Genomic DNA, 27,115 nt, shown 5'->3' with positions numbered 1-27,115 from the left:
AAAATTGTACCATCAAACAGAGCAAATACAGCCACATTTTTTCCTGTTATTTATTGGTCAGTATTTCTCACAGGCAATAATAATCATTGTCATAATAGTGCACTTTTCCTTTTTTTGTAATAATTCTACAGACATTTCTCTTTGTCGTTGTCGTCATCATTAATTGTGTTAGCAGTTTTCTCGACCCACCCTCCCCCACACACCTCCTCCTCTTTCAAGGTTTTTCTGATGTCACCTCCAGAGTGGAAAAAAAGTTTTCTTCTGTGTGGAGTGGAGGTTCACATAATGGGGGGGGCGGTGGTAGCGGGTAGCGGGTGGCGTGTGGCGGGGCGTGGCAGGGGTGGTGGAGAATATGGGCAGGAGACAAGAGATTATAGTCATACAATTCTAACTGCAGAAGAAGAATGAGCAATAATGATGAGAGAAAGAGTTGTATGGTGACTACAATGTCGATAAAAGATAGTGAACGCTACATAGATATGGATGGCATACAATGGAGACAGAGACAGGAATACAGTGTATACAAATGTATACAGCATCTGCGTTGAAGTATACAGAGTATAAAATGTATACAAGAGGAGGGAAAAGGGGATGATTATATAAGGGGGTGACATATGTGCAGTCAGGATTCAGGAGATACAAAGAGGAGGGGTGGGGGTTGTAGAAAATGTAAAGTCAATGGGTGGCTGGTTGGGTGAGGGAGGAATGAGGAAAGGAGGGGGGAATTTTCTTTCAAGTGTCTCAGCTACAAACGTGCCAAGGGCCATGTTGTGTGTTTGACTGGAATTTGAAGTAAAGTTTATTCAAAGTTGGAGCAGCCAGTTTTTCTTTCTTTGTTCTTCCATTTAACTCTAGCCTTTCTTCCTAAAAGTGGATGTAAGGAGGTCAACTTGACCTGGGCTTGACTTGAACGTTAGAGTTCATGCTTTAACTCTCTCTTTTGGGGGGTGTGAGTGTGTAACTTGAAACCTCCCTGACCTCTGCCCTTTCAGATGCGTGCACCTCACGGCCTAATTTTTCAAAGGGGCCCACAGAGAGTGCCAAGGGGGGGAAAGAAAGCTTATGATTACATAAGAGAAGGACAAACACATTCAAATCTAATGTGAAAACAGTAAAGACTGAAAATCTGTCTTGATATTTCCCAGCAAGGGTGCTGTGCCAAACTGTCAAGAAGAACAGGCCAATAGTTTTCTTAAAGCTTTCTTAAATTAATCTTAATGCTAAAACACCATCCTAGGATGCTGAAGTACAATGGCTAACCACTTTTGTGTGTGTGACGACTATTAAAAGTCAATTAGGAATGTGTAATGGTTTCAGCAGAGTTTGCATGAATTAACAAAGAAAACATTTCTTTGCATTCGATGATCATGAATCATTTAGCCCTCTGAAAAAGACTAAAAGTCTACAGCCTTGCTAGCTGCTCTGGGAGGCTGTATGTAGCCAGAGCATTTCTTTGAGCCAAATGCTAACATTAGCATGCTAACGTGCTCACAACGACAATGCTTAAATGCTAATGTCTAAAAGGTACAATGCTCCCCATGTTCACCCACTTATTTTAACTTGTTAGCATGCTAACATTAGCTAGTTAGCTTACACACGAATGTCAGTTTTGCAGGTATTTCATCTTAAACCAAACCAAAGTTATAGACCAACCGACAAACAGACATAGCCATGCTAAGACTGTCTGTGTTACTAGCCTGGCTGAAAGGTTTCTAATTTGAACGGTCATGTGTGTGCCCGCATGTGTGTTTCTTTCGTACATATATTTCACCCTAAAACATTTTTAAATCAATTGTGTAACATTCCAACATCTTTAATGCTGCGTCCTTTTTCCTTAGATGTCCAACAAAACTCCTGAGAGACAGAGGAAGAAAAAATGGAGTGAATGACTCAGCACTGATAAAAAAAAATATGGTGGTTTGTTCAAATGCAAAAATTCCTCCACATGGAGCTTATCCCTGTGATTATGGAGTAGTTTTCTAGTGTCATAAAATGTGAACATCTATGGTAGCAAACAGTAATAAATTAAAAAACAGGTAAAACACAACATAACAATGGAAGGGTTTTCTGCAGCATCGTAGTCGGTATTGATGTAGGTAACATATGAAAGCGGCATTTCCCTTTCTCCACCCATTTCCTGCTTTTCATGAAAAAACAAAACAATCACAACTTAAACAAATACATGTCAAATAAATAAATAAATAATACATACATACATAAATACATTTTCAAAAAACATGTGGAACAAAAATATGTTTACACTCTTGCAACATTTTTCCAAAAAGTTTTTGACATTCACATGGTTAGCGTCGCCCTCCATTTTGCTGGTGGCAAACACGATAAACATTTCCTAAAAAACCCCAAAAGACCAGAGCAAAGTTGAAAAAGAAGGAATGGAGAGTGAAAAATAAAACGCGCCAAAAATTCTTTATGTGTGGCTTAATTTTTCCTCTTCCCCGTCCAGGCAGTTTGTGCTCAGAGTTTTGATGACAACAGAGAAATGCAAATCCTTGTTGTTTCTTGTTTTTCTTCTTGGGAAAGGTAAATTTGTTGTTCATCCAAACCTCCCTCTCTTTCCATTCTCGATCTCTCCTAGCAGAAAGAGCTGAAGCTGTTAGTGAGGCTTTGGCGTCGCCCTGCATGGCTGGGATCTATTGTCAAACATTAAGGAACATAGGAAAGGTTTCGGTTGCCTAATTATGTGCCTAAAAGTCTTGGTTGTCCTGTTTTTTCAACCTCTTCATATGCACATTTCTATCATCATCCTTCTTCAATGACTGAAATTCTGTGGATTTAATTCTCCTCTTGGTCAAAGGACACCTTTGGATTTTCACACAACATTCACATGCTCAGATGTACATTGAAACAGTTCTTGGTCACTGTAATCATTCCTCCTGTCCATACTGGCCCTGAAGAGATACCTTCCTACAGTCCATTATAAGAGATAGGAGATAAAACCTACAGCGAAATGCATCATAAAGATTAGCTGAAGCTAACGTGATGATTCAGCAGTCTGAGTTAGCAAAATGCAATGGGTATCTCTGTTCTACCAATTCCTATGTAAGCTTGCGTCATATTTACATCTTATTGTTCAGACTGTAATTATAAGAAGCAGAGTGGGAAAAAACAATGACATAAGCATTATCAGAAATATCTGCCAGCAAGTGTCAGAAACAACTAAAAATATGCTAGCTGCATGGCATCAAAGCCACAAATGCTAGCAGATTAGCAAGGCTTAATTAAATCATGTGACTACAAGGATAGCATTGAAGATAATGTGTTAACTAACGATTTTTACAACTTAAATCTTGTCATCTGTCAATAATAAACGTATAAACTGGCTGGAAATTAGTAATAACATTATCTCCAATGTCAATCCTGGGGATGTTCCCCAGCACCACGTCTACAATGACTACCCAAATGTATCCTCTAACATGACTAAGAGAGGAAACAATGTCCAGCGGGGGAACTAAAAACATTGTAATGCCTCAGACTTTCCTTCAGAATGTAAGCTGTTAAAAATGGTGGCAGAATTACCTAGCGAAACTATTTTAGAGTGATTTAGAAAAAAGCAGGCTTATAGATTTTTTTGTTAGCTGTAGCTGGCTAGCTAGCTAATTAGGTTATTGCCAAAGCTAACTGAAGCTAGCTTGTTTTTGAAATTATTTAAGGATTCCTAAATATGAATTACATACATATTTACATGGTGTTGTGCTTGGTTGACAGACGTGCTGTGCTAGTTTTGTCCGCTTAGCTAGGATTGAACTATTGCTGTACGGACAGGGGCTAAGATATCGTTGGTAAGGCTAAGACTGCTGAAGCCTCACATTAGCTTAATTAGCTAAATATTGACATGCACAGACTGCGGATTTTGTCTTTTATCGTTCAAACTTGGAGAGGATTTCTTCTCGGGCAGTATGAACAGGAGGAAAATTCATACAATAACGCTTGCAATGTACATATGGTAGGCTATGTGAAAGTTGTACTGAGATTAGGAAAAAAATCCTCGCCTTCCATTTGACAGAATGACTTTGTTATTTCTAAGTTAAGCTAAGTTTTCATCTGCTAATTTCTCCTTCCATTTCTACCCGATACTTATTGCTAGCTATCCTTTTTGTCTCCATCTATCTTTTCAACTTTCTCTCTTCCAGGGGGATTTTTTTTACTTGTGAGACATTCTACCTGTGATGTGACTAGTGTCCTTAAAATGGGGCTAAATCTAACTACCTATCCACTTTTTCTCCGACATAAAAGGCAATACGGTATCATAGCTTTTTTTGTGTAATTCAGAAATAATTGTGGGACTTTACGCTGCTCATACACTCAAGGAATAGTTGTGTCCTGTCTGTCTTGTTTGGATATATTCACGTAGCTACAGGGCTACATAACGTACACCATGACAAATTCATTTTCCATCATTTCTTTGCACTTTTCTCAAACTAGTTGATTGTTAAAGTATAACATTCAGTTTTACTAAATATTTAGAGATAAAATCCACTTTAACAATCAAGTCTTCTCCAGTTAATCTTCTTCCTGTCTCAGACAACAACCATTTTAGTTGAGAGTACAGCTTTCTCTTTTATCAGGGTTAGGGGAAGAGAGGAGTGGGTTTTCCTATAATGTGACTTGTCGTATCTGGTCAGGTAGTGTTGAGGAGACTTGATGAAAAAAATGATCAATTAAAATGACTTAAGTGGCTCTCTTATTTGCTTTACCTTCCTGTGCCATTTCCACTGACCGTTGAGAGGTTTCCTGTTAGAGTTGAAGGAGTTGCCTGTGATTGGTTGGTGGGGAAGTCATGTGCTTTCTAGATTCGTTCGAGCTGTTGAACCATGTGTTTCTCTGGCAGTGAGCCTGTCCCGTGTTTCTCTGGTACGGCGGGACTTTTTCAACATCTTGCCTTCAGACTCGTCCCTCCAGGTCGAAGCTGCCCCTTTGAAGACTGACTAGAAATCAGCTCAACCTGCCTCCACAAATATATATTTCTGATAAGTCAGCCATTTGTGGGGAATTCTCTGTCATATCCCTAAATCAGCTTCAAGGAAAAACTTCCCCATCCTCTGTCCCATTGCTTTGGAATAATGGAAGGAAGCAAGACAGGAAGTAAGGAAATAGGTAAGGAAAGAAGGGTGGGTAGGATTGAGGGAAGGAAGAGAAAAAGGCCAGGAAGATGACCCTAGTATCTCTTCCACCACATTCTTTTCAGGGATGAGACTGTGTCCCGTTGGACGACGAGAGGAGTCTGGTCTTGTCCTTTCCAGACCCTCGCCTTTGTAAGACCGTCCCGCTGCTGCTCCCACTTCCGCTTCCACCGTCCGTCGCCCGCTCCTTCTCTACCCGCTCCCGCTCCGATCCGCTTTCGGAACGCCGGGAGTTCTGACGTGAAGGAGTGCTGGGCTGACGGGAAAGCTGACCGTTCTTTTCATCTGAGGGGGAACAGGTAAAATTAGAAGAAGCCAAACAGATATCTAAGTACGAGTATATTCAGTGTGCAACTGTGTGCTACTTACCAGCCAGTGCCTGCACAGAAGGCTGATCATGAGTACTCAGAAGCTGAGCTTGGATGGTTTCCACCACTCTCTTGAACCTGCGGCTGGGACCTGGGAGAGAGGATCAAGTCGTCATGCATTTCAGGTTAAGAGAGAAAGTTTTTCAAAGTCTCCAAATTTAAAAACTAAAACTCCCTTGTATGGTTAAGTGAAGCATGAATTTAAAGACCATTGTCCATAATTTTAACCTCATTTTCTGCAGTGTTTCGTTGGCCACTTGGGGGCAGCAGAAACAAGCTGTGGATAAAACACTGACAAATCGTTGCAGATTCGTCTCTTACCAGCAGACATGGAGAAACATTACAAATCGCCATCTTTGTGTTGCTCTCTGTGAACGTCCTACCTGCTATTAGAGTAAAGGTGACGCTGTAGATGCCCATCTCTCTTCTCCCTTCCCTCTCTGCTCGCTCCCTCTCTCGCTCTCTCTCCCCCTCAGAGAAAGCAATGTCCACCTGCAGGAGAAAAGGATTAGCATGCCAGTTCATAAGCAGGATTGTTGTTGTTTGAGTCAGACGCACTCCTAGTGTGAGATTTCACTTGAGAACATTTATGTGATTATTATTAGTCTGTGTCCCACATTCATTTGTGACCTTGGAGTTGCGTGTCTGTAAGTGCTTAAGAGGTAAAAAATAAAATAATACTTGGAACTTGACAGGCTTCTGGAAGACAGAGGGGCCGCCGGAGGACTTGTACTCTGCCCGGAAACTGTTCTGAGACACCACACTGTGGCTGAGGGACGGGATCTGAAGACGTAAAAGAAAAGCTTCACATTCATTTAAAGATACAAGATCCTCAGACGGTGCCTTCAATGTCCCAAATGGTATTACAGTGCCAGTGTCGAGGCTTATCTGAGCTCGATCGTACTCACGGAGAGGAAGGCATGGACGATGTCGGCCTTGATAGAGCTGAGCGGCTTGTCTCGAATCATGACGAAGATCTGCTCCTCTTTCTCCAGGCTGATGAAGTTACCGAACCAGGACCTCTTAGCCAGCCTGCAGATAAAGGAGCGTTTGATGTGTGACAGATTAGTTCTATTCACACATTTCAAGTACAAATGAACAAGTAAAGAAAACAAATTTGGGTTGGATGTGTTATTTTTATCTGGCCTTTGATGTTTGACAGAGACGCTGACGTCAGTGAACTGACTATAAATAGCATTGTGCTGATGATATTGAAGTATGAATGAAACAGTTGATAAATTAATTCTGATTCTTGTGACATTGGCGCACTGAGTGAACTATTCCCTCTTGATGTTAAATAGAAAATAGACAAGAAATTATTAAATGTGGGAGCATTTGCTACAGAAATTAGCCTTTAGATCAGCAACACGTACATGGCAGATACAGAAAGATGTGTAATATTGCTTATAATGGCAAAGAGTTAGTCAGCATTTATCTGGCTTTATAGCAGCTAAATGCTCCATTATATTCACAAGCTAGTCACTAAGATTTTGTGTCGGTGGATATGGACAGGAAATGTGCAAAACATTGCATAACAAAAACCACAAATGTTAGCACACAACACTTCTCTGTCATGTGCTCCACTGTGAATATGAAAATATTAGTAAAAACCATAGACCGTATAAAAAGATTGACGACATGACAGCTCCCTAAAAGTGAAGCCAAAACATTTGGAGCGCCCCCTGCTGACTGGCTGCAGTATAGCTCATAAATCCCGCCTCCTCCATGTTAACAGATGGGACATGAGTCAAACTATAAATTCAAAATACACGGCAAATCATTTTTTCTCAGACATGGTTTCTGTCATTATAGTTAGTTCTTGTCATGTTCTGTGTTCAAATCTGACAAGTTTAATTAGTTATTTGGTGCTGTAAAAAGGATGATTGACAGCTCTGTTGACAAATAGAGTGCACCAGCCGGGCGTACGCCTGGGTGTATGTTCAGCCTAGAGCTGAAAGTTAGGACAGATTTTACATTACGCCCTGTGCACCATTTAGACTTAAGCCCTGTTTGTATTGCACCCAGGTGTATCTTTTATGCCTAGGATGGACCAGGCCTAAGTTTAGAAAGTCAGAATTAAATCTACGGTAAAACAAACAGCAAAAGTAACTTAGCGTCTTGTTGTTTTACAGGATGATAAATAAAACGGCATTTAAACGAGAGAGAGAGAGTCGTCTGTGGTCGGACCAACCCACTGGAAATCTACTTGGAAAGTGAGCTGATCGAAATGTTTCGTTTTGGCGGGCAAGTCCCGTTTGAATTAATTGAAGAGCTCTCCCCTCAGCCACGGCATGTGTGGGACAGAAACTCGCCGTTGTCTCCGCCCTGCAGGTGCCGAGTGAGCTCAGATTTCATGCCGACGGGGCCTTTAAAAACGTGGGAAATATGATAAATGTACATTGGACATGCTTAAGATTATTAATTGCAGCGATGATCAATTTTCTTTGTTGTTCAGTTTTGCTGTGATTTGCTGCGTTATTTGACAATCTGTAAAATGTTTTTTTTTTTCTTTTGTTTTGTGTTATCCGTTATCCGTGTTCTATGGGAGAAATTAGAGAGTGGAGAAGTGTGTTGCTTGGCTACATTCACCACTTTGTGAGTGTTCACGTGGGCGCGCATCATTAGACCAGGCGCAGCTACGACCGGTATCAGTTAGACTTGGTGTAAATTCTAATCAAGAAGTTTGTCAGACGTTCTGATCTATCTCTTTTACGCCCAGCTGCTGCAGCCGGTCTGTTCCGGATTAGCAGAGTAGAGGAGAAACAGCGAGAAGAAATGTAACTAAAACAATCACTACAGTCATTGAAGTTTCCATATCTGTGAACGTCTGCCTCAGACCAACACTAGAAGCTGTTCTGCGTTATGTGCTGACGTGTGGGACCTTTGCTGTTTATTATCGGTAAGTTAGGTGTGTGTTTTGGTTAGCTGATGTGGGGGTATGTCAATACGGCGGAGTCTACTGCACAGACTCTGCCTCCAAATGACGTCACCAGCTCCAGCGGAGATTTTGGTTTCAATTTTGTACAATGAGATTACATGTAGACGCGTTGTCCATCTTTATATACAGTCATTGGTTGAAACAACTTAAAAAACCTACTTTTGTGGAAAAAGTCACAGTGCTGCCAGTGTGTTTCTAGAGCAATTTTATACGTTCTGTAAACGAACAAAAAAAAAACCTGAGACATGTGGACTTACTCTGGACTGGACTCTGGAGTCAAACTGGACATGTCCTCTGATGTGGGGACTAAAAACAGAAACAGACAGACAGTGAGAGAGAGAGAGAGAGAGGAGAAGGAGGAGAAAAGGAAAAGGGCAGTGACTCTTGATGACGGGCTTTAATTTAATTGCCCTAATTACAGATAATAACTAAATCAGACATTGCTCAACAAGGCCGCAGGCATGTGTTAGCGTTTTGGTAATAATAGATTTAGTCTCTGTTGCAAACACAGAGCGGGAGATTGTTTAAACAGTTAGCGGAGCATCAACTGTCATCCACTGTCATTCACACCTATCATCAACTTCTCTCACCTTGCAGTTTGCGCCGATGGAAGCGCGGCGAGCCCAAAAGGTTGTTTTTGAACGAGTTGAGCCTTGTCCTCCAGTGGGCCGAGCTCGAAGCAGCCATACCGCCGCTCCCGCCCGGGCTGGAGGGCGGCGTCAGCGACAGCGAGGCCCCACCGCCGCCGTCCGCTCTGGAAGAAGAAGACGAGGAGGAAGAGGAGGGAGGGGTGATGGAGGAGGGGTGTTGGATTTGGTGCACAGGTGTGCCCAGTGGGGTGGGCAGCGGTGAGCCCTGCGGCGTGACCTGTGACACAGGAGGAGGGGTTGCAGAGGAGTTAGCGGGCGAGTGGACGTTCTTAGACTTGAAGACAGATGGAGAGGGGAAGTTGAAGAAGCGTGGGATGGGGGAGATGAGAGGGGACGGGGAGGGGGACGGGGAGCGTGGTGTCTGGAGAGGGAGGGACTTCATGGAGTGGAGCTGCGGCCGCTCAGTGGGGCCCTTTGAAGGCAGGGTTTGGGTTTTTGGGTCAGGCGTCGGGCGGGTAGGCCGAGAGGTAGTGGCACTTCCTGCTTTGGGGTCTTTGGAGGAGGAAGTGGTGGTGGGGGTGACTTCTGATTGGCTGAAAGTGAAGACCGGGCTCTGATGGGCAGACACAGAGAGATGGGGAGAAGGAGGGGAGGTGGGATGGACAGAAAGCAATGGTCATGAGTTATGATTAATGGAAGGATTCTTCAACAGGATGATGGATTTGGTTTTGCTGTTTGTTTATGTTTATGTTTAGGTACTGTTATGTTCTGTCATGGCAGCATGTACACACAGACTGTTGTAAGAGGCAGCATAGTGTGTCTATGAAATGAGAATGTGTATGACTGAGAATGTGACAGTATGATGGAGAGGCATGGCTAGCAGAGACAGTTATCAAAGAGCAACAGCATGACAGGAAATTTGGTTTTGTGATATTGGCTGCCAAAACGGATATTTATATGCAAGCTGCTGATACAGAAATACAAACATGTTTACTATGTATGCTGTTTGTTCAACAGAAAAATACAAGGACAATGAAAGGGGGAAATACGGCTCCAACCAAGGCAACAAATCTCCTCAAAAAGACACATCCTGTCATTTACGCTCGATGTTCTTTGTACAGATTAATCAAAGACGATATTAAGGGGGAATTCACTTAGAATGAATTGCAGCTGCTGATAGCACCATAAATTGCGCATCATTTTCCCCCGCTATCTGCCCCGTCTCAAGGTCCGATTCACAAAGCAAACTTCACTGATGATATTCAAGTGCAAAAGCGCCCATAAAGTTTGTAGATCTGTGCAGTTTGCTCTTGTTTCGCGTCTGATTGTGAAGAGGAGCTGTCTGCACCTCCACTCTCTGCTGCGCGGTGCTGCGCTCTCAGGCATTAGTTGATGATGAGCAGGGAGAGGAGGGGGCAGCTCTTTTAACAGTTTATTGTAACGCGACAGGTGTTTGCTAGTTTAACTGGCTGTAACTCTAAGCTTCAATTTTTTTAAACGAGCGCGCAACAGCAGCTCGTCCATATAGTAATCCCCGTCACGCATAACAGCTCCACACTGTCTGCCCGTGTGTGTGCCGGGGTTGAGCCTCGCACAGCCCCAGACTGATAGGTCTCCCGATTATATTAATAATGACAGTACATTATTAACACACTGTATTTAGACAAAAACATTTTTTAACACACAAAAGGCTAAATTGTCGTCATGATCAGTGTAAACTCAGAGCGTGACAGCGCCACAGTTACCACCAGCTCTCTGCATTTTCACTCTAACTGCACATTGCTGTTAGCGCTGGTGTTTATGAATTAGGTGCTTTTTGCCACGAGGCTTATTAGCAGAGAAAGGAGACAAATTTTTCCCGAATGTTTGCATAATGACTCATTTAAATACGCGCAAACGGCACCGTAGCACAGAGGCACTGTTTGCTCTGCAGCGCACTTTGTTACCTTTGGACCGAGTAATGCTAGCTAAATAAATCTTTTTTTACCCTGATTGTCTTAGATAAGCTAAGCACTGGTGGTACCTTTAATTTTACCAAACAGACATGAGAATAGTCTCAATCTTCTCCTCTAACTCTTCACAAAACAGGGAAAATGTACACAAACAGACCACAAAGTATAGAACATTTTCACCCTGTTACAGCATTGTTAAATATGTAGTTGTAATCAAAAGATGCTAAAAATGCAAGAACGGAGAACACTGTGACATTAATACAGCTTTCTGGGCCAATCCCCCACTATCATGAGTAGAATCATTTAGTGAGATTATGCAATGTAAAGTACAGAACAGCAGATTTTACAGGCCAGGCCAGGATTGTTACAGACATAGGGAGATTACAATGGGGGAGATTATTTTGAAGAAGGCTGGTATATAAAGCTCTTGCAGTGTAACTGCAAAAATCAAACAAGCAGCATAATGATAGGCGATTAAAGTGGAGCGTGTAAGTTGCGATATTAAAAACTTTAATTTGCTTTGGAGACAAAAAAAGATGCCAACTCTTTGTTTCAGGATTATGAATGCATAGAGAAAAGTGAACTTCTTACCCTTGGACTGCTGAGAGGACTGGAGGACAGACCTGTGGACGCTCCGCTGACTGAACGAGACCTTATGAAGACAGAAAACAACGTTCATTAAGATAAATGATTCCTAAGTCAAACTCTAATCTGTTCTAAGGTTGAGTTTGGTATTAGGCTTGTTATTCCAACAAGAAACTGGGATTGTAAGTCAGATGTTGTCCTCAATTTGGTTTCTACCTCTGGCTGTGTGCACTAGTGTCCAGGGCCCTGCGAGGTGGGGTTGGAGACCCCTGTTCTGTGACACTGAGGACCTCCAGGCTCTTCCTCTCTGGACGACAGCGACCGTGACGCGTGAGCATAGGGGAGTCTACACGCTTCCTGGGTGGGTCTATAAGAAGAAAAATATGATTTTTATTTCTTAAAGAAATCAAAGGAATAATAACATTTGCCTTCAAAATAAAAATGAAACAACAATTGTTTTTACCTAAGTCATTCCTGGGTGGCAGATCCTCGTCTTCACAGCTGGGGTATCGCTCCTTCCTGTCCAACAGGAGGTAGTAGATCATCTTCTCCTGGTTCTCCCTGCAGGAAAAAGGTACAGAGAGACAGAAGCCACATTTCAGAATGAGACGAGACTGACAAACAGATTTAAGCTTACAGATTCAGACGCAGAGAGAAAAACATCTGGAAAACCAGAGCTTTTAGGGTTGTCATAATAGCTACAATGGCTGTATTTTGGTCTCCATAAACTCCAAAGGGAAGTATCTGGCTCATGTGCTGATGCTGCACTACATTCACCAGCTTGTTGCTTAAGTGTGTCTGTCTGAGGTTTGGTGGAGGTCAGACAGTGTACAGTGGACCTTCTCACAAACAACAGCTGCCTTCTGTTACCGGTAAAGGGAAAGATGAGAGCTGACTTGGCAATAAAGTTGTGGGCTAGAAAAAAATCTGAATGACACTTACACGTGTCAAAAAGCTGAGGACTCTTCAGCTCTATGAAAGCAACTCCTTTCACATTATGCTCTGTCATTTTATTAATTGTTAATGAAAAAACATTGAGTGCGCATGTTTTTCTGCTTGTCTTGTTCTGCTTTTGCTGTTGCATTGTGGGTAACAATAAGCCAAATAAGTTTTGCAAAGAAGGGCCGACACAAGAGACGGTTGGACAGAGAGATAAATGAGGCACTGTTGTTATTGTTGCTCTTGTATTTGCCAAGCCAGGCAGATTAATGATGAAGTAATTGACCGGCCATAATGAGAGTAAGAGAAACTGTGAGGGAATTAATGACTAACATGATGACGCTTTTTACTCCCAGCCTGCTTGTAAGAATGCATAGTTTTTCATATGTGGGATCTGAAACGTCTGTTCTACTGGTGGCAGCCACTGGAGCTAGAAGAAAAATGAAGCATAGGCAGAAGTTCCAACAAATGCAGTTCCTCGAGTGGCCACTCGAGGCTGGCTTCAAAGCGAGTCAATCCCCATAAGGCCCCATGTTAAAGCTTGAAAGAAGAATAAAACAGCAAGCCAGTTATGCCTTATAAAAGGAATGGCTGCTTTGAGTGACAGGTGGGTGTCTCAGGCCGTCCTGCTTGGTGTCACCTCAGCTAATTTCAGTCACTGAACTTAACCTCAAAGCCCTGTTAGCTTGTTGGTGACTTTTAGCGATTTTAATACAAAGATAGAGCAAAAATGATTTCTTACTGTGAGGTTAATTGTAATAACAGGCCGTTCAAGAAGTCACATGCTCCGGCATTGGTATTTTAGCACCAGTTAGCAGGTGACGTTGTCTGCCCTCACTATACCTAGCGCGTTAGCGTGTTAGCTCGTTAGCTCGTTGGCTTTCCCTGCAGATAACACGACGGGCTGTAGTAATGAGACGAGTGGTTCTTGAAGTAACCCGGCTCATTCGCTAACCTGCTGCTCATTCTCCCACCAGAAATGCGGGCTAGTAAGGGGCAAATTAACTACGTTCCAAATCTCCCTTAGCTTATTTAGTCTAATAAGTGAACAACTCTAGACAGCCACAACCACAATAGAAAACACGCTGGCTAAACGTCTAGTTAGCCAGCTAAAGAATTAGCCGTGGGCATAGGGGTTATACTTCAAATGACATCTTTGCGTTTGCCAACCCCTTGCTCCTCTCTAGCTCCACCCCCTCGTCACAGCACCAAAAAAAAGATGGCAGTAGCGGCATATAATCCAAAACTTCAGGCTTCTAAGAGGCAGTCCTCAAAACAATGGGTGACATCTTGCTGGCTATGCCCACTTCCTTTTATACTTCTTTCATTGTCTATACATTTTTTAATTTACAGTTGCAAATAAAACAGATGTATAAAACAGTTTGATTGAGTTCTTCATATTTACTTCTCAACATTGGTGCACATTGATGCATTGCTATCTATTAAAAGTTGAAATGTTTGATGGGTTATATTTACTCACTCCTCACTTGTAAGGTCCTGGTTGAGTTTGACCCGGTCTCTGAAGCAGCCTAAGGAGTACATGCTTTCCAGGACGTCAGGATCCAGCTCAGTTAGGGACACGATCCTCTTAACACACACCCGGCGAGGGGGCGGCTGCTCCGGGCACGGCTCATTACGACCACTCCTGAGAAGAGAAACATTAGAAACAGCTAACATCTTTGTTTGTTTTTTTTAAATGAAAATGACTTTAAAAGCCCATACTTTGAATATGAGCATTGTTACTTTAGACACCCTCATGGTCTGAGTTTGAAGTAGGATCCTTAGATCTGGTATCATGGTTGCTCACTTACAATCGGAAGTAGAGAACTCTTTAAAAATGTTGTTACTGGGTTGATATATGTATCTGGAGCAATTTAAGGTAATTATGAAATTCAAGATGGGAGTTTACAGTGGGGGTGGAATGAGCAGTGAAGGGAAAAAGCAGAGCAAGAATAAAAAATGTCAGAATAATGAATGTACTTACTGGTACCAGGCATGTTTCTGTATTGCTTCTAGCTGTATAAAGAAAAAGAAGACAATATTAAAGCATTTTGTCTTTCCTTTTTTACAACTGATGTAACCAAATGATGACAAGTCAACAAAGACGAAGCATCAGCTCTCACTGTGTAAAAAAAGGCCTGACTCACCCCAGCATCATTCCTTATAGAAGTCTAAAGCAACCGAGTCAGCATTGCAGAAACACTCACAATGCTAAATTTAGCTCTTTTGCACAGAGATGGTTGAGAATGTAAAAATGAGTTTCAGGAATTAGTGTGTGTCAGTTTGTTTCTATGAAATGTCTTTATGAATTATGAACACAAAATATGTCTGACACAGATTTTAGCCTCAGGCGCAATTCATATAGAGATGGTTGGTCCAACACTTTGGTCCAAACCAAAATAACTCAACAGCTATTGAAGTGATTGTCATTAAATTTGGTGCAGACCGTCACGTCCGCCTCAGGATGAAATGTAACTTGACAACGAGTTCAAGTTGTTGACTTGGCCTCCAAATATCCATATAGCAATCCAATCGAGCATCTGTGGGATGCGCTGGACAAACAAGTCCAATCCACGGAGGTGCCACCTCGCAACTTACAGGACTTAAAGGATCTGCTGATAACGTCTTGGTGCCAGATACCTCAGCACACCTTCAGAGGTCTTGTGGAGTCCATGCCTCAATGTTTCAGGGCTGTTTGTGCAGCAAAAGGGGGCCCTACACAATGGTCATAATGTTATGGCTGATGGGTATATACACTGTAGGAGTCCCCTATACGCATTAGGACTGCATACATAAGCTATCGCGTCAGTACTGCTTAGTATCTCTTGGGGTTGGAGTAATCAAGCAGCTGCAGTTCTGCAAGCATGTAAAAAGTGAAAAGTGAGTCTGGTGTGAGGCCTGTTGTTGTGCATCTGCAGAGAGAAAACCGGCAAGCAGATGCATGTGTATTTAAAACAATCTTTAATAATTTATTCATGCATAATTCCTAAAATAAAAACTATAAATCAAAAAATGTAAATCTAAGTTTTAGTATTTGAAAGGGGGTACATTATAAAAAAAGTTTGACAACCACTGTCAGGGAGTAATTGCAGATTTGCGTTCTGCTTGCTAGCGATCCTTATACTTCTAAACTGGATTGAAGTCTTTTTGCGCTGTGAGTTGTTTCCAGGGAGGCAACGTGCAGACAGACAGAGACAGAGAGGGAGACACTCTGACCTGGTTTCAGGCTTCATTAATCAACGAACCCACAGCTTTGATTAAATCTGCTCTGTTGTAGCGGGATGACTAAGTGACCAGACTCTTTCTCTCCATCTGTATTTAACAGCAACATGCGAGCCACAATGTCACATTTGTCTCCATCTATCTAACGCTTAAGGATGAATTGATTTCCAGCCCACATGGCTGCTTTATTCCAGCTTTACTTTAAAACCTGAGTGCAGCGGAATTCCTTCAGGAAGTCCGTTCACTCAGTCGTTTATTCTGGAAGCCGATACTGAGTTAAAAAGGAAGGAAGATGTCTGTTTCCGTCACAGTGTCTCCATCCACTTGACCCATCCATTTATTCTTCTTGTACACTTATGCATATACTTTGTGTATTTATATAGAAGCTTCTCTTCCTTACTAAATCTTGGTTTCCAAATTTCTTGTCTCCAAATAGACTGCAAACTTCCCTTTGAGGACAGAAATAGAAACTAGTGCTGTCTTGGCTGACTCAACATCTCATTTAAAGGCGTACTGCTCTCTTAAACATGTTTTAACTAAAAGACATGATATTTTAATCAGGGCCAATCCCAACATATAGTCATCCCGATAGGATCCGTCTATGTCACCTTTCTTTTTCTTTTGATTTTGGCTCAGAACTGAGGGTGATGATGCACATTAAGCTAAACATTAGGCCCAGTCTTTGGCCCTAGTCTTTCCACTTCTCTCTTCCCCTCCCTCTGTAGGTTCTAATGTCAGGGTCAATTTTTGTCACATCTTGAAGCAAAGCCGAAAGCTGGGTCTTTCCTTTCTTTCCTTCTTCACTCCTAAATACCTTGTTCTTGGTTCATATGCTGTAGAAACTGGCTACATCCTGCCAAGTTCTCCATATAATTGCAGTTTAGAATAATAAGCTTATTAAGGTTTACCAATCAAAATACTTTTTAATTAGCTACCAGCTATAGCTACCAAGCTAATGAAGCTAACGTACATGAGTTTGTTGAAAGCCATAGACTGTATATAAGAAGTGGACGTAGCCACTTTGTTAGCACCCATTGGTTTGTGGACTACGCTTTTGAAGCCTTAAGTTTGGCATTTTGGGCCGTCACCATCTTGGATATTTGGAGTTAGAAGTGACTATATCTTGACGCGAGGTTAGATACGCATAGCTGACGCTTCCATCTTGCCACACCTTAAAGCACCCCCTGCTTTATCTTTAACAATTTAACTCTAAATGGGACCAATAACGCACTTGAATAGTAGATTTACTTTCTGGTAGACTTACATACAAACTGATTTCCTTTTGCAACCAGTGCACATCTATATAGTCTATGTAAAAAGCGCTGTATCCACATTTTTATCCAGACTTTTTTATTGCCTCTAGCTGAGTCTTTTTGAAAGGAGAACTCTAATCAAAGAGGCTCTTGTAGTGCAGTATAGAGTTAGCAAAAGTGTAATTCAGTTATGTGTATGTGTCATTCCAGTCTAACATAACCCTTTTACCTCACTAGCATATTTTTTAGTGTTTCAAACGGAACATATTGACTTTCAAAGTTACAAGACGAGGACTAACTGAGGTGTTGAGGCAAAGATACCACGCTGGTTGGAATTACTTGACTGCAAACTTCCCAGGATCCAGTAAAGAGCAGGACAAACCTGTTAGTGCAAAGAACTGGTGTAGCTAAAGGGCAGAGCTAGAGGAAACATTATTTGAGCAGGAACAGATTTTTACAAATAAACACCTTCCAAACAGTCAGGAACCACCACACGGCTGAGGTGTGAGTTGTGATTTGGGCTTTTTTACTTGTAACACTGCTAATGTTATCCTCATTTGTGTTGGAAGTAGCGCTTTGTAACCGCTGTAGGAAGTCAGCCAGTTAGCGAGATATGCTAACATTTGCAGCTACATTGGAGCAGATAAAACACTGTTTAATCAGTTCCTTAGACTTGTTTTTGGTTTTGGAAAGGATGGCCAACTTGTTGCAAAGCTATGATTGGACAGTAACTGTGCACCAAGAGAAATATACTTTCCATAAATATATAATTTAAATAAATGTGCCATTGGGTAGTGTTTTTAACAGTTTTAACAGTCTTTCCTCTCTTTGTGAAAGCCCGATGGTCCCCCCCTTCTCACCGTGAGTCTCTTGTCAGCGTTGACTTCTATCATTCCTTTAAGCAAAGACTGACAGTCAGGAGGTATAAAGTGGGGCATGTGGAATACCCCGCTCTTCACTTTCTCTAGAAGCTGCCGTAGGTTATCATGGTCAAAGGGCAAGGCACCCTGGGAAGAAAAGGGAGAGGATGGAGAAATACATTTATGCAAATTGAACCGTGTTTAACGTTCTTTTTTTAAATTAAGTCTTTTGTTAAAGAAAAGATCTGTCACATTCAACAGGAACAGTTAGGAAGAGTTCAGAAATGTGGGTATTCCTCTTACTCGCATTAAGAGCAGCCAGTTAGTTTAGCTTAGCATAAAGACTTCAAACAGGGAGAAACAGCAGGCCTGGCTAAAAAGGCCTGGTTAGTTGTTTCCTCTTCAAAATCTCAGCAAATTAACATGTTATATGTTGTTTGTTCAACCTACAGAATGACTTAAGAGTGAAAATGATAATTGGCCTTTGTATGTTGGGTTATGTTTTAGATTTATGGATTTTAAAAATGGGGTATAATGTCATAATTTGTAAGTTTTACCATTGCTGGATTGGGGGATTTTTTTTTTACTTTGACAGACTTCTCCATTAAGGTATTTTATTGTTTTGTTGTAGATAAATACAACTAAATCTATTTCGGGGGAGGTTTTTGGGGAACAATTCTTGACAACTTTGTTCCTGGCTAACCCTATTGGTCAAAAATACACAGGGTACCTTTAAGATTTACCCAGATAGTTAAACATTCTGTTTGAGATTATACCAATCTATGAGTGTCAGAGCGATTATTATTACATAATAACTGGGAATCAAAAAGGAGTGAAAAAATCCTAAATGACTTAATACTTAAAGAAAAAATAGATAAATTGTTTTCCATAAATAAGGAAAACAAGGATGTTCTTACCACAAGAAGAGCAAAGAGGATCACTCCACAACTCCAAACATCTGCCCGGCGACCATCATATTTCTCCCCCTGAAAAACAAAGGCAAGGACAGGGTAGCATTAGATGGAACCAACAAACACACACACCCACACACACACACACAGAGTTAGAGTGTCGTAACTTACCCTTATGACCTCTGGGCAGGCATAATGTGGTGATCTAAAAATAAAGCAGAGGACATTATTAAATTATGGAACCAGATACAAACAGAAACTGCTCTTATCCATGAAACAGACTGAATACGTTCCTCCTGATGGGCAGGTGGTTTCTTTGGGGTTCATTCACAACACAGTACACTAAATAAATTACATAATTGGTAGATGATCAATAGAAGCCAGTACTGACCCACAACTGGTTTCCAACAGGCTGTCACCAACTTGTAGCGAGGCCATGCCGAAGTCTGCTATCCTGATGTTATTCTTCTCATCCAGGAGAAGATTCTCAGGCTTCAGGTCTCTGTGACTGGACACAGACACACACACACACACACACACACACACACACACACACACACACACACATACACAAAATCACGAATGAATGTGCTCAAGTTTTTCCAGACCATAAACAGCAACTACAGCTACACTAACCTTGTCTGTACGTGGTTTACTTCCACATGACACGTAAGCATTTATACCAAAACTGTCTATGAAAGCACAGTGACTCTGAACAGAAAGTAGTCGTGTGTCCTTTTTTGTCTTTTTCCAATGGGGAGCTTGGTGGAATACTGCAGATGTCAGTGGGATTTTGATGCGGAAACTGTCTGCTTTTGAGGAACTACTTCACAATAATTTCATTTTGATGTTTTTACATGAGGTCATTAAAGTTTTTTGTGCTCAAAAAGGTAAACGAATTAGACCTGCCCACAGACAAATATGAGATGATGGCTAAGGAACTTCTCAGAAGTCAGGTAGATGTTCATCTATCCATTACCTATACCGCTGTCAGAAAGACAACCATGCACCCCTACGGGCAATTTAGAGTGTCCAAATAACCTAACGAGCATGTCTTTGGACTGCAGGAGGAAGCTGGAGTACCTGAAGGGAACCCACGCATGCACTGGGAGAACATGGAAATCGAATCAGGAACCTTCTAGCGTTAACCACTGCACCGCCTTGCAGCCAAGTAGATGTTCAATCACAAAAAATGTCATATTTTATATACAATCCATTAGCAAAGTTTCAAACAGTATAATTACAACTAGGGATGCACCGATACTACTTTTTTTCAGACCAAGTACAAGTACTTACATTTCGGTACTTGCCGATACCGAGTACCGATATGAGTACAGTACAGTTCGCATAATGACTTTAAAAGCATGTTTCATCATCAGATGTTCCTCACTTTCTGACTGTAACAAAGGAAATAGACATAATGATGCAACTGTTCTGTTTCTGAAATTTTAACACTCAACTTTATTTTACTTAACAAACAAACATGACACTGCCACACATTTTACTTCTGTGTAACATATAACATACCACATATAGTGTAAAAAAGGTCACGTGATGAGCACTTCCATTTCTGAGCGCACCTGATTGCAGCACTACACAGTGCATCCCCCCCGAAACACAGCAGTGAGGGAGACATGCCCGGACTTGTTTACTGCACCTACCACGGAGACATCAGTGAACACCGACGGACTCTTTTTATCGTGTGTGTGTGTCCATGAATCTGTAAGTTAGTTTGTCTTAATGTTTATGTTTATGTATGTTAGTGCTGTCTGTGAGCTTTTTTCTGAAAACTGACATTGCTTAACTAACATGAGGCTAACGTCAAGCCGTAAAGTGGTATCGGGTGCGGTTGTATCAGCGTATTTTACAAGTCTCCAGCCAGAATTGAACCAGGGATGTTGAGTTATTTATATGCGTATGCTCTAACCATTTGGTTTCTTGCCCACTTATATAGTGAATAGTGTTTCCTGTACAGTTAGAGTAAGAGCTAGTTAGGTGACACAGAAATAACTGTTTGGTATTGAGGCAAAGTTTGGGTTGAGGGCGTTATTTCTTTTAGAGTTAGTTAGTGCTTTAGAGTACAGCCTAGTCCCGCCCGACTGTGCTGTGATTGGCTTGTACAACTGTGCTGAAATTTGATAGGAAAGGCAAAAGGTAAAACACAGGACTGTCCAGGAGGCTGCTGGTTGTGTCCTATGTGAAACCAACTGTCAACGTTGATTTAATATTCCTAAGCCTGAACCATTCCTAAGCATTACTAAGTATGTGGTTCATGTTGTGAAATGATCACAGTTTGGTTAGATTTAGGCACCAACCATTCTTGGTTTAGTTTAGTAAAAGTTCGGATAACTTTAATTGGACAGACAGCCAACAAAAAACAACATACAGGCCTCAATCAATAGCCTCTTACCATATTGAGTGACTGTGGCAGAAGTCCAGGGCGGAGATGATCTGTCTGAAGAACTTCCTGGCCTCTTTGGGGGTCAGCCTGCCCTTCTTTACCAGGTAGTCAAATAACTCTCCTCCAGACACATGCTCCAACACCAGGTACCTGAGAGGTCAGACAGAGGAAACCAGGTGAGGAAAGGAAAGCAAAAACCACTCTCAAATAATGCACTTGTCACCTATTCTTTACATAAAAACCCAGACAGACTCAAAGACACACTCTGTATCTTCCATGTCAGGTGGTTATTTATGTCAGTTTTGTCTTACAAAAACCTTTTTCCCCCTCTCAGAATCAAGGTTGTTTCTGTTCTGGTAGAGATCCAGAGGCACAGAGGGAAGATTTAAAAAAAAAAAAAAAAGTCAAGCAGAAAGGAAAAAGATAAAGAGATACTCACAGGTATTTGTTATTCTCATAGACATCATGCAGCTTCAGAACATGAGGGTGCTCTATTAGTTTAAGAATAGCTATTTCTCTCTCCACCTGGATGGATAGAGGGAGGGGGAGAAAAGGTTAAGAGAGAGGGAGAGAGAAAAGCAAGGTTAGAAATGATGGAAATTGAAATGTCAGAAGGAAGAGGAGGGTAGAAAGCGGAGCTCAGTAAGTGTGAAGGCAAAGTTAGGTAAGATATGAAGGGTTACAGTATTAAACGCGATTGTTAAGTCGTTGAAATTGTGGTAACAAATAAGTAAGAGTTGTCGACAGAGAGGAGCAGAATAAGCAAAACATTACTATGATGAAGTGTGTTTTTAAAAGTAAGAACAGTTAATGTAAAAGGCATCCATCAAAGTGACAAACCTACAGAGAATTATCACCATCCCTGCAGTTCCCAGGAAATGTTAAGCATATTTCTGATGTAAACTGTTATGTTTTAAAGCCTGTTACTTCATTATTTTGGATTAATTCAGCTGCTCTGTGTCAACCTCATTACCACCAGCAGCAGCACTCAGGTGTTTTTAATGACAACGCTCTAAGAACCTGCTCTTAGCTACCTGCCCACTACCAAAAACCACACACAGAGCTAAAAGAGAATTAATATTGGTCATATTGGCCAAAAGATTACCAAAAATTTATGCTTATTTTACTCCCTATCTGGTAGGTGTTTTCAATGACAAAGCTCTAAAAACCTGCTGTAAGCTCCCTGCCCACTACCAAAAACCACACAGACAAAGTTAGCATGCTAGCTGGTGAACATAGTGAAGAATTTAGTGAAGAATTTGGCCAAAAATATAACAAAATGAATGCTTATTTTGATCCCTGTCTGGTAGAATAGCTACACCTTTGCTAACACTAAGCTAGGTTGCTAAGTTGCAGAGTCATATTAACTTTAAAATGTGACTTTAGGGCAATATTGTGTTTACAGCTAGATGTTCTGTCCCTAAAAGTGTCCAGAGAAATGATTTAAAGCTAAGTCAGACAGTTTGACGGAGTCTGAAAATAAATGGATCTAAACATCTGTCAATAACCTGACAGAGAGGCGATAGCAGAGGCCCCAAGTTGTTTTATGCATGCCTTTTTGTTCCTTGGCTAGGTTAGCTGCTAACTTCATCCTGTAATATCTAAATATGTTGCTTGGGTTGTTTCAGACCAGGAAAGCACTGTGGTAGTATGCAGTATGCGTGTATAAAGTGCGTGCACATGGCTTTGTACTTGGCTGGTGAGACAGTGAGAGGAGAGCAGCAGGAGCAGGGCTGTATTTAGTCCAGAAAACTACAAATCCCAGTTTCAATGCAGTTTTAAAGTTGTGGCAGATGGACTTCATCTATTTGATGAAAGCTGATACATCAGGCTAATCAAATTAATTAATGATGTCATGTCTCTAACTAATCTGTGCTATAGTGAATGATGAAAACAATTAAAGACAAATGCCCCACCTCTCTATTGTTAGACTTGGCTAACATTAGAATGCCTTTTTACTGTACTTAAAGGCGGACTGTGGAGTTTGCCCCCTGTCTTTACAGTGGGGACAAGATGTCTAATGATGGAAAGCAGGAAACTCTTACCTTGAACAGACAGAAAGTTTAAAATGTTAAATGCTATGCTTTGAAATGAACTGGTTTTATTTGTTGTTGGATTTTACTTTGGCAGGTTTGTCAGTTCTCATTTCAGCACCAGCATCTGTCCTAGTTTGACCCATTTAACAGTCTCACACACGGCTCAGAGTGATGCACAATATCGGCTTGCTGTCCACATGTTTGGATTGATTATTGAACAGTACGCCCGTCCCATTTTCTTTGTGATATGAGGGCTTTTGAGGTCTTTGAAGTTGAAATATGAGGCATCATCTCCATGGAGCCAAAATATACCGATCTAAGGCCATATTCCATGCAATCTAACGCGACCAATGCAACAGTCCTGCATTACCATCTATGTTAACAACGCTCAGAATGTTTAGTTGTTTTTAGATTGTCAGAATTGTGTCTTTTCAGGTGGCCTTCCCGGCTAAAGCTAGCTAGCAGACAGCAGCCTGCTAATGTTGGTCCTGACAGTTAGCACACAGAGCACGGGGCAATGGGCAACTTTCCAAAGCAGCGCTGTATAAACCAGAGGAACGGGGACCTGCTAAAGCTACCCATACCAGACGCCTGAACTTGTGTTGCGTGTTCTTTGGGCCTAAAGTTTTCCCATGTGCAACCTACCGTATTTTAAAACCATAAAATGCACAAACTACAAATCAGTCACATTAGAAACGGCAACATTAAAAAGCTTTTCAGTCCAGTGTCTTTCAGCCGCAGTAGCTTTCATCAGAAGACTTAATTAGCAGAGTGAAATCATCTCCATTGTTCGGTACACAGAAGCAGTGCCCACACACTCGTCTGCTCCAAGTTACAACACACAGACAGGCTTTTCTTGACAAAAATACAGACTCCATTGCTGTTGCTATTTCTGAAGACACCTTCTTGACATGATTTAAGATTTGAAGCCGCCATAATGTCAAAGTGAGGAGCATATACACAGATAGAGAAAAGTATTTAGTGACCACTTTACCTTCATTAGAACTGATTCAGAGAGTTTCTCCCTGTTGACAATCTTTATGGCCACCTTCTGTCCTGTTATACAGTGGACGCCCAACTTCACCAGTCCTGACAGGCACACACACACACGCAGAGGGAGGAAATGTTTGAGCATCAGAAATCATCATGCAGTGTGAAAACAGGAAGGAGGGGATGGCATAAATAATTCAAAAAGCTTTACTGACAATGTCACAAAACATTGACCAAACTCAGCTTAGAAAAAGACAGATTGAGGGACCTGCAATCCTGTAATGCCTTTTAAGAAGGTTTCAGCAGAGTAATACCAGGAAGATAAGGTGACTTACAGAGGGAATAATGACTAAACCATGAGCTCTGAATATATGATTTGGGGATCAGCTGGTGCCCCTTCCAGACATTTGCCTTGCTACAAGCCTCGAGGAGATTTATGGGTCTCCTACCTGTCTGGCCCTTCCCGAGGGTCTTCTCCAGCCGGTAGGGCCCCACATACTGGCTGGACTGGCCCACCGTCAGCTCCTTGCTGCTCATCCTTCCCCGAGATGCAATTCTAGTCCTGATATAAGGCGGATCAAGATAGCGGTGGCTCCTGCTCCGTGCGTAATAATGCCGTAACACACATCACAGGGCGGTGAGGAGCAGAGGAGAGGTAAGGAGGACTAGTCGTGATCTAAAGCCGGGCCCTGCAGGCTACTCCCATGCACTTGTTTGTCATGCGGTCTGGTCCTTGCTTGGAGTGAGAACCGGCCCAGTTTCCATCCTCTGAGGCCCAGAATAAAGTATCTCCCAGTCTCGGTTTGAGTGTCCCTTGCACTAAAGCAGCATCATTCAGAGAGCAGAGGACGTGTGAGGTTTGACTAGGAGGTAAAATCCACAATAATGTGTCCCATCAAACAGTAGTTTAAAGCTTATTGATCCTTTGTAGCTTATGCAGCTGGGCAAAAGTGGAGCATGAAAGAAAGGTCTCATTCAGACCTGCAGAGGAAGGCTACATTTGCCTCAGATTGATTTCTTTAAGAGCAGAGTCTCAAATATCCCAAGTCAGAAAGCTCTGATTGAATCCATTCACTGATCGATATCAGGGTCCCCCTCCTCGCTTCTGCTACCGACCAAAAAATGTTTTCATAATCCTTCCAGGCTAGAAGTACATTCCTTTTTTTTCTTCTCCAGCCAGGCCTCGTTTTAGTCAGGATGTATTTCTGTGCAGATGCGGCGTTGTCCAGATAATAATCTATTATCCCAACAGCATCAGCAAGAAGAATGGGTTTTCCAATATCCGGTGCACACTTTGGCTCACCCCTCCCCGACCCTGCATCAGGAAATAGAGGAAGAGGGGGGAGACTATTAAAAAGGCAAACAGCCTCCGGCAGAGACCGGGAGAAGCAGGCGAAATGTACCCGCGGTCCGGGGCAGCTGCGGCGGCGAGAGATGCGCTCCGTGTGCCGGTGGAGGATCAACGCTCGGCCCGGTGATTAATCCTCCTTCTAGAAACAACAAGCATCCTCAGCTGGCCTCCCCGCCTATCCTGCCCGTGTTCCCTCTCCCTCCCTTCTTCTCTCTTCCTCTCTGTCTCTCTTTCTCTCCCCTTGGCCGGCTATGTTCATGATATCACCGCATCTCCTCCCTCAGCCGGCTCTATAAGCTGTTGCCTCGCGCGCAAATGGCAATCTCTCTCTCTTTTTTTTTTAAATCGTGTTGCAGAAAAGAATCTTCCAGGTTGTCAGAAGTTGCCCGCAGTCACAGGAGTGTCTACGATTCACGGGATGGCCTCCTCCTCTCCGCTGCTACCCGTAATATCCCCCTTTCCCTTTCTCTTTTTTCCCCACCTCTCACACTCCTCCTCCTCCTGCTTCTCTCCTGCTTCCTTCTCTTCATCGGTCAGCATCAGCATCCGGGTTCCGCCTCTCCCTCCCCACCCCTCCTCTCTGCCTCTCGCGCCCCCACCCTGTTTTACTACAGCAAAGTTACTCATTATGTGATTGGCTGCAACGACAGGAAAATATCGAGATATGGAGTGTAGCCTACCAAACCCCATGTCAGTTTCACAGATGCATTCGGAGAGTATGACCTAAACGACTGCAAAAACAAACATTAACTATGATGGAAGGCTACTAGGAGTTTTAGATACAAGCCAAAGACTCGAATTTCATATCCTTAAAAGGAATATGAGTAGGCTATATTAATGTTTCCCGTGACCATATTCTCAGAGGGAGAATCTTTTAAAAACATTTAAGGAAAGAAGCTCCTTTTAAGAGTCTTTATATGGTCTACATCCACAAATTGTCAGTTGTAAAGTGTTTTGAGAATTTAAGCATGTACTTCTTGTTCATTTCATTTACAGGGGGCAACTTCTATACCCAAAAAGTACTTAATTATACAAGACCTTACAATATTACTAAGATATGGCATCAGAGGAGTTCATCAAGGCTTACTGTTAGGCCCATTACTGTTTATATTTTAGATAAATTATATTGTTTCATGTACACTACCAGTCAAAAGTTTCCAAACTTTTGACTGGTAGTGTACATGATGATATATTTGTCTTGAATTAACACTGCAATTTATTTTTTGCAGGTTGACACAAATGTAAAAAATCTTTTCGATGCAGATAAAAAAGAGTTAAAACTTCTATAAAGTTGTGTCTCTTTTTGAATAAACCAAGCTGTGAATTTAAGCTAAGCTGAATTCATCTTCGACAAAGTAACATCAAATTTGCCACACAAACTTAAAACAGTATGTTGAAATAAAAAGTATTTCATATTTAGTTTTTAGAGGTTGTATAAGAAATTATGCTGGAAATTACAAAGACATTTAAAGCTTCCATGAGGAACTTTCGGTTTGTGTTGATTTTTGCGCCCCCTGTGGACAAAGCCGTACCTCTTGTCTCTTTGCTGATTTTGTCCTGTACATGGTTAAGTGGTGG

The 27,115-nt window shown here is 41.9% G+C and overlaps 1 protein-coding gene across 2 annotated transcripts; it reads right to left on the bottom strand.

Annotated features, from left to right (window-relative positions):
• Positions 1–36: 36 nt before the first annotated feature.
• brsk1b (BR serine/threonine kinase 1b) lies at positions 37–26,054 on the bottom strand. Of its 2 annotated transcripts, none has more exons than XM_069674151.1 (20): positions 24,636–26,054; positions 24,191–24,285; positions 21,600–21,685; positions 21,170–21,310; positions 19,151–19,267; positions 18,931–18,964; positions 18,766–18,834; positions 17,849–17,995; positions 14,498–14,529; positions 13,994–14,158; positions 12,038–12,135; positions 11,791–11,941; positions 11,581–11,641; positions 9,038–9,650; positions 8,705–8,753; positions 6,418–6,541; positions 6,191–6,292; positions 5,893–6,001; positions 5,511–5,600; positions 37–5,426 (listed from the first exon to the last, which is right to left on the bottom strand). In XM_069674151.1, the coding sequence occupies exons 1-20, from the start codon at positions 24,721–24,723 to the stop codon at positions 5,203–5,205; spliced, it is 2,595 nt and encodes an 864-aa protein (XP_069530252.1). In that variant the 5' UTR covers positions 24,724–26,054; the 3' UTR covers positions 37–5,202. The 2 variants fall into 2 exon arrangements, with proteins under 2 accessions (XP_069530252.1, XP_069530253.1); XM_069674152.1 differs by having other exon boundaries at positions 9,038–9,314.
• Positions 26,055–27,115: the final 1,061 nt, after the last annotated feature.

Source organism: Semicossyphus pulcher, unplaced genomic scaffold (genome assembly GCF_022749685.1).
Source record: "Semicossyphus pulcher isolate SPU_LCO1_2020_fin unplaced genomic scaffold, fSemPul1.0.p SCAF_23, whole genome shotgun sequence".
NCBI lineage: Eukaryota > Metazoa > Chordata > Actinopteri > Labriformes > Labridae > Semicossyphus > Semicossyphus pulcher.
Note: the sequence above shows the minus strand (reverse complement) of the source record. Positions and strands in the feature narration are given on the sequence as shown.

Excerpts from the sequence above, each read along its gene's own strand:
- brsk1b (XM_069674151.1), bottom strand. The coding sequence starts at position 24,723 with ATGAGCAGCAAGGAGCTGACGGTGGGCCAGTCCAGCCAGTATGTGGGG. Across the intron at positions 19,268-21,169 it reads TGCCACAGTCACTCAATATG|TCACAGAGACCTGAAGCCTG; the intron begins GTAAGAGGCTAT and ends GTCTGTGTCCAG. Across the intron at positions 5,601-5,892 it reads CACCTTTACTCTAATAGCAG|GTCCCAGCCGCAGGTTCAAG; the intron begins GTAGGACGTTCA and ends CCTCTCTCCCAG.